At 49.5% G+C, this 7,620-nt stretch overlaps 1 protein-coding gene across 1 annotated transcript; it reads left to right on the top strand.

The window, feature by feature from the left end:
- Window positions 1–102: 102 nt before the first annotated feature.
- On the top strand, window positions 103–6,581 carry LOC104531539 (cryptochrome DASH-like; the record flags this gene model as incomplete). Its single annotated transcript, XM_010176441.1, has 5 exons — window positions 103–275; window positions 2,187–2,280; window positions 3,921–4,051; window positions 5,968–6,116; window positions 6,493–6,581. Coding segments are annotated over 5 exons (636 nt in total), but the record flags the coding sequence as incomplete, so codon positions are not given.
- Between the last annotated feature and the right edge of the window lie 1,039 nt (window positions 6,582–7,620).

Here is a 7,620-nt window from a genome sequence, read left to right as displayed (position 1 = left end):
GGTGTTTCTTTAGAAATGACCCCGCTCTTGAGTAGACTGGGGAGGGGTGTGTGCTGCATCCTGCCCCCGAGAGCTGCCATGGGCCTCTCTCTGTGTTTCCAGGTGCTCCACTGGGCTCAGAGCAACGCAGATTTCGTTATTCCCCTCTACTGCTTCGACCCGCGGCACTACCTGGGCACCCACTGCTACGGCTTCCCGAAAACAGGGCCCCATCGGCTCAGGTTTTTGCTGGAAAGCGCGAAGGATCTTAGGGAGACGCTCAAGAAGAAAGGAAGGTAGTTGAGAAAGCACCGTGCAAATAGCACGTCTGTTTTTATTTTCTTTCTATTTTTCAATACCTGGTCTAGTGGAAGGTGTCCCTGCTGATGGCAGAGGGGTTGGAACTGGATGATCTTTAAGGTCCCATCCAACCCAAACCATTCTGTGATTCTATGAATACTGTTTGTGCTGTGAGTCAGATCAGGTCAGATACTCTGGGCTCTGATGATGGCTCGCTTCAGAGATCCACAGCCCTCCTGTTAGGTACTGTAAGGTCCCATACATAACCCCTGTTCAGATGACCTGCTGTGGCATCTGCAAGGGAGCAAAGAGCCATCCAGGCTGTGTGCCATTTGGGGTGTTGCTTTCTTGAACTCAGATACCACAGATGGGTGTCAGCCTTGAGCGCTTTGCCCAGAGTTCTGATGACTGGAGACATGAATGGCAGTCCTGAGATGTAGGCAATGACACTAGCCACTGTGGCACGCATCCTTCCCTGTCTCTAGTGAATTTTCCCTCAGTAGAGATAGACCATCATGGATCCTGGCTTGTGTGACTGGAGGGTTAAGTTTGCTCATGCCCTGTCCTGCTAAACTAAATCTCTTTGGTAGGCTACACTGTGGGCAGGGGGTCTTCAGGAATTCCTCCTTCATTATGCCTCTAGAAACCATAACTAGGTTAGACTAGGGCCTGAAGGTCTACATGCAGAAAAATGCCATTACCAGAAAACATCTGGCTTTGCTTAGCAGAAGATGTGTCAGCCAGCCTGTCTTCTCCCAGAGCAGCATAACATTGGTAGGTTGAAGCAAGAGAAGTGGCTCTGGGTTTGCAGCGCAGTGTGGACCATGCAAATAGTCAATGTTACAGGAGACTGAAAGAACTGATCAGTGGTATCTGCACCTGCACCCTGCAGTGAACAGATTCACTGCTGCTTGGATGCTGCTGCTGATGTTGTCAGTGGCTGATAAGAGATTGTTCTTCTGCAGTGAGAGCTGTGTGGTTGTGAAGAGCCACGCTAAGACCTAGGCTCTATTTCCACAACCATGAAGTATCTTAATGCAGTGGTAGAAATCTCCTCCATGTCCAGTCTGTGGTGTTCCCTGTGGGCAACGTGGCCTCTGCTTTTCTGTGGGGTTTAAGGGGAGCAGCTTGCTCAACAGCACCCCTTGCTCCTGCCTTCTTCAGATCCAACCCATCTTTGAGGAAAGTTTTCAATTATGCTTTAAATTATTCTGGCAAAAACAGTTTATTACCTCTTCAAAAATTCTTCTCCAGCACAGGCACAGTAGTGTGTGTGTGTGAGAGAGAGAGAGGGAGAGACACGGGGAAAGGGATGGAGTCATGTATGAGGCTCCTCACAGAACTCTGCACCCACCTCTGACCAACTTTCTCACCACAGCTTCTCCTTTGGTCTGATGCCCTGGGTACACAGCTGGGCAGCTGGTGAGGTTGCAAGGTGGGAGGGAAGTTTTGTTGACTCTGTTACGAACACAGAACATTCAGAGGAAAGAATTCCTCTGAATACTCCCACATGAAAGTGGAGAGGGGTCTGCCCACAGGCCATCACTACCTGTGAAGGGGATTGACAGAGGAATCAGGTCTTGAATCTCAGCCTTAGTGTGTGAGGGTGAACACATCTGACTGATTTACTTTTAGGTAACAGCCTGGCTTTCTGCCCAGTCATCCTTTCTAAGGCATCCGGGGTGGTAGGAATGTGTTTGACACAAACTCAGCCCCAGAGGCTTACAAACTGTTCAGTGAGTCCTAAAAAAATGTAGGCTAGTCAAATCCTTTCTGTCTGCCTTCACATGCTATCCGTGCTCCGTAGAGAACTAGTATGTGGGTGCCTGGGCCAGAACTGGGGCCTCCTGTACACAGAAATAACAAAACCATCAAACCTAATTCAGGCCAATATTTTGTGTTTGCAGCACCCTGGTTGTGAGGAAGGGGAAGCCAGAAGATGTCATCTGTGATCTGATTACTCAGCTGGGCTCTGTCAGCGCTGTGGCTTTCCATGAAGAGGTAAGGGAAATGTCATTGTTAAAGGATAAAATTAGATTGTGGAAGTTTCTTCCACAACCAAATGGTGATGCAGATCCTGTGTGTTCAGAGTCTTTCTTGTCTGTGGTATTGTTAACCTTGGGGAAACTGGCTAGCTCCTGGGATGGGGATGGTGGAGGCGCTTGTGTGGGAGTTCTTGCTGGGTGACAGCAGCCATTTGTGACTGATCACTTGCAAGTGCTGTGTCTTGAGGAAGAGGAATTTGCAGCAACTGGCATTTTAGGTCATTTGAGTCCATTTCTCCTTCTGTTTGCATCAAGCTGCTGTTTCCTGGTGCCTTGCACAGGGGGCTAGCTGCCAGAGGGCATGTTGTATTATGAGTAGAAAAGGCCCACGGTTTGTTGACAGCACCCATATTTAGGCAGTTTCCTATCTGTTCGTTGAAAAATGAAAGATGAGTCCAGCCCAGGACTGCCAATAGTGTTGGCGTGTCCCTGACCTGTCTTCATGGAGCTAAGTGGTTTGATCCAGAGCCTGCTGAATTAGTGGCTGAGGGAACTGGGGTTGTTGAGCCTGGAGAAAAAGAGGCTGAGGGGAGACCTTCTGGCTCTGTCCAGCTCCCTGAAAGGAGGGTGGAGAGAGGTGGGGGTGGGTCTGTCCAACCAAGGACCAAGGGACAGGACAAGAGGAAATGGCCTCAAGTTGCACCAAGGGCAGTTGAGATTGGATGTGAGGAAGAATTTCTTTGCTGAAAGGGTTCTGAGGCATTGGAAGGGGTTGCCCAGGGCAGTGGTGGAGTCCCCATCCCTGGAGGGATTGAAGAGTCGTGTAGACATAGTGCTGAGGGACATGGGTTAGTCGGGGACTTGTCAGTGTTGGGTTAATGATTGGACTCAATGATCCTAAAAGTCTTTTCCAATCCAGGGAATTCTGGGGTTCTGTGACTTCAGACCACTGGGCCTGGAGGCCTTGTGTACACACACATCCATATACATTCATAGATGCACTCGGTATTATCAGAGTCTGGACCTCAGACTGTTGACTGCAGGAATCACTCTGTGACCTGCACTGCGGCTCTTCCTGCTGTCAGGCCTAAGACTCTTGTAACTTGACAACCTACACATCCCGAATTGCCTTGTTCTGTGCAGCTCCAAGAACAACCACAGAGGATCAGACAAAAGGCCTCATCTAACTCCATTGCCTTTCTCCTGGCAGTGACCAGTAACAGATGCTTAGAGAATACCAAAGGAGCAGGATAAATCTGTAAAGATGATACTTCCTCTGAATACTTCCCCAGCCTCCAAGAATTAGTGGTTCAAGGACTTCTTGGCAAAGGAATGCTATCCTGATATCCAGTAACCCTCAGTGGATTTCTGTTGTGTGTACTTGTCCAGTCACCTCTCCAGTCCATGCAGACTTAAAAGACCTGCAAGTCCTACATCAAGAAGTTCCTTATTCTGCCATTGGCCCTGCTAATGGAGAGTGAAAACACTTGGGTTTGGCAGAGGAGAATACTCAGAGGTTGTGTGTGTGCACCTCTCCTGCAAGGGTTCATGCTGAATGTGGAGGTGAGGCAGGAGGGCAAGATCAGTGACCAGGGTCTGTGTGTGTGGGAGCTGAGGCCCTGCAGCCATGGCCTCACTGTGTTTTGTTCTCCCCAGGCCACGCAGGAGGAGCTGGATGTGGAGAAGGGGCTGTGCCAGGTGTGTAGTCAGCATGGGGTGAAGATCCAGAAGTTCTGGGCATCCACGCTGTATCATCGGGACGACCTTCCCTTCAGGCCCATTGCCAGGTGGGCTGCTCCACAGTGTCACTCACTCCCCCACTGTCCCGTTTGTTTCTCAATCCAGTGAACTGCTCAGGAAGGATTTTGGTCTTCCACAGGAAAGGGACCCATTAGTCCATCTGCAGTTATGGATCAGTGCTGTTGTGTTCATACACATCACTCGAGTGCTGTGTTTGGTTTTGGGCCCCTGACTCCAAGAAGGACATGGAGGTGCTGGAGCGTGTCCAGAGAAGGGCAGCGGAGCTGGGGAAGGGTCTGGAGCACAAGTGTGATGAGTTCCTGGCTGAGGGAACTGGGGTTGTTGATCCTGGAGAAAAGGAGGCTGAGGGGAGACCTTCTGGCTCTGTCCAAGTCCCTTGGAGGAGGGTGCAGAGAGGTGGGGGTGGGTCTGTTCAACCAAGGATCAAGTGAGAGGACAACAGGAAATGGCCTCAAGTTGCCCCAAGGGCAGTTGAGATGGGATGTGAGGAAGAATTTCTTTGCTGCAAGGGTTCTGAGGCATTGGAAGGGGTTGCCCAGGGCAGTGGTGGAGTCCCCATCCCTGGAGGGATTGAAGAGTCGTGTAGACACAGTGCTGAGGGACATGGGTTAGTCGGGGACTTGTCAGTGTTGGGTTAATGATTGGACTCGGTGATCTTAAATGTCTTTTCCAGTCTAGGTGATTCTCTGATTCTGAGATCAAGGGGAAGGGGCACGTTCATCCCTCTGTAGAAGCAGGATTTAGACTTCAATATGCATAAAGCTGTGGGGTTTGTTTGACCATTTCTTGAGGGACTAATTTCCAGCCCAGTTTGGATGCTCAGTCTGCAGCGCCCAGAGCCCTTGTGACATTGGACTGGTTTGCTCCGTTACCCCATCTGGCTAAATGCAGCTGCCTGGGGCAGTAGCCCCTTGCCTGTGGACTCTTCATGGCTCCCTCATTAGTCACGTGAGGTGTAATTGATGGAGTTGAGGGATTCATGGTATCTTAGAACCACAGAATGGTTTGGGTTGGAAGGGACCTTAAAGCTCATCCCGTTCCAACCCCCCTGCCATCAGCAGGGACACCTTCCACTAGACCAGGTTGCTCAAAGCCTCATCCAACCTGGCCTTAGACACTTCCAGGGAGGAGCAGCCACAGCTTCTCTGGGCAACCTGTTCCAGTGTCTGACCACCCTCACAGTGAAGAACTTCTTCCTAATATCTAATCTAAACCTCCCCTCTCTCAGTTTAAACCCATTTCCCCTTGTTTTGTCATTAACTGCCCTTATGAAAAGTCCTTCCCCAGCTTTCTTGTAGGCCCCCTTCAGGTACTGGAAGGCCGCTATAAGATCTCCCTGGAGCCTTCGCCAGGCTGAACAGCCCCAACTCCTTCAGCCTGTCAAAAGAGACAGAAAATGTATAAATTTATATACATTTATATATAAATTTTATACATTTATAGAAAATGTATAAAATAGGGCAGAAGAGTCAAGCTGTAAAAATACCCATTTCTCTCCATTGACTGAAAAGGCAGCAGGAGGTTGCAAATGTTTATATAGAGGTCAGGCTTGTGTGTAATCAGAAGTCAGGTGAGATAAATCTGACCCTCATGGATCACCCCATCAGGACACACCTGAAATTGAAAAGGCACCATTTGCATCGGACACAGAAAGAAACTGAGTGAAGGGCTGAACCTGTGATTGCTGCTAGCCCCAGGGCCATCTGCCCCTGTTGTGTGAGGTGCTGCACACGCATCCATCACAAATATGGGCAGTCTGAAAAAGCTGTGGAAGCTGTGCTGAGGGCCCAGGGTGGCCATCCTGCGGGGATGTGACTGTGCATCCGTCACAAATATGGGCAGTCTGAGAAACTAACCCTCCATCTGTGGAAGCTGTGGAAGCTGTGTGGAGGGGCCAGGGTGGCCATCCTGCGGGGATGTGACTGCGCTGTCACCTCTGCAGGCTGCCTGATGTCTACACCCATTTCCGAAAAGCCGTGGAATCGCAGGCCAAGGTCCGGCCGACCCTGCGGATGGCGGATCAGCTAAAGCCTCTGACTCCAGGGGTGGAGGAAGGAGCTGTCCCTACAATGGAGGAGTTGGGACAGAAGGGTAAGAATATTTCATTTGGTGGTTGCTCCCATGAAATCCTACTCAGGATTGAGTCTCTTCTTGAGAATCAAAACATGGAGGCCTCCCAAAGGCAGGGGTTGCCCTGAAAAAGGTACCTAAGCCTCTGTTCACTCATACAGCAAATGGAGGTAAATTCCCTGTGTGGAGGAGCTGCCCTGCAGCTGGACAGAAAACATCCTCTTAGTAATTTTTAGTAAGTTTGATGTGGCTCTTGTTTTAAAGGAAGAACAGGGCACACAATCTTTAATGTCCCCAAAGCAGACATCCCTACTGCCGAGCATCCCTAGTTTTTAAGCTCCCTACCTCTGACGTGCTTCCCAAGGTGGTAACAAGGCGATGGTGTTTTCTGTGGCAGATCCTGTGACTGATCCACGAACAGCTTTCCCCTGCAGTGGAGGAGAGACCCAGGCTTTGATGAGGCTCCAGTATTATTTTTGGGACACGGTAACACTTACATTTCCTTGTCTGCACCTTTCCCTTTGTCCATACAGCTGTGCAAGTGGGTGAGGCTGCAACTTCATTTCCTAATAATATTTCCTTAGCTCCTGTGTAAGACTTTACAAAGGAGGGAATTAGCATTATTTCATTTTTTCAGAGAGACAGACTAAATAAAAAAGCTGTCATCCAGGAACTAGAATCATAGAATCATAGAATGGTTTGGGTTGGAAGGGACCTTCAAGATCATCCAGTTCCAACCCCCCTGCCAGCAGCAGGGACACCTTCCGCTAGACCAGGTTGCTCAAAGCCTCATCCAACCTGGCCTTGAACACTTCCAGGGAGGGGGCATTCACAGCTTCTCTGGGCAACCTGTTCCAGTGTCTGACCACCCTCACAGTGAAGAACTTCTTCCTAATATCTCATCTAAACCTCCCCTCTTTCAGTTTAAACCCATTTCCCCTTGTTTTGTCATTAACTGCCCTTAACTAGGACTGTAAGCCAAATACTTAGGAGCCCAGTTTAGTGGCCAACCCTCTGAAGTCTTTTTTTCCATCAGCTTTTGGGAATTCGAACAATTTTTTAGCTCCTTTGCCTTGATTTACCCTTTCTACTTTCCTGTCCCACATCATCAGCAACGTAGTCCCTCCATTTTGGAGGAGTGGCTTGAGGGGCTACAACTGCAACTGGGGTGAGGAACAACCAACCCAAGCTGCTGCCCACAGTTAAAAATAATAGGATGTTCCTAGTAGTCTGGTTTAAAAACTTGTGGCCAGTAATTACAGCTACTTCTTGCTCCCTGGCTTTGGTGGAGTGCAGCTGCCGCTGAGTACGTTTTATCTGTGCATCCTGATTGTTTGTGAACCTTTCCCTGGTCTAGTTTGAGAAACTGCCTTAAACTGGCTTTGTGTGAATTTAGATGCAGACACGTGTGCTGATTTCCAACAGCATCAGACCCTGCCCAGCTTTGTGGGTGGAGCAGGTGGTGTCTCTCTAGCTGAGATGGGTTAAGTGCCCCAAGTGCCAGATTTTGCACCTGGGACACAGC

Source organism: Antrostomus carolinensis, unplaced genomic scaffold (genome assembly GCF_000700745.2).
Source record: "Antrostomus carolinensis isolate BGI_N321 unplaced genomic scaffold, ASM70074v2 scaffold30589, whole genome shotgun sequence".
Lineage (NCBI taxonomy): Eukaryota > Metazoa > Chordata > Aves > Caprimulgiformes > Caprimulgidae > Antrostomus > Antrostomus carolinensis.
This window is presented reverse-complemented; position numbering and strand designations above follow the sequence as displayed.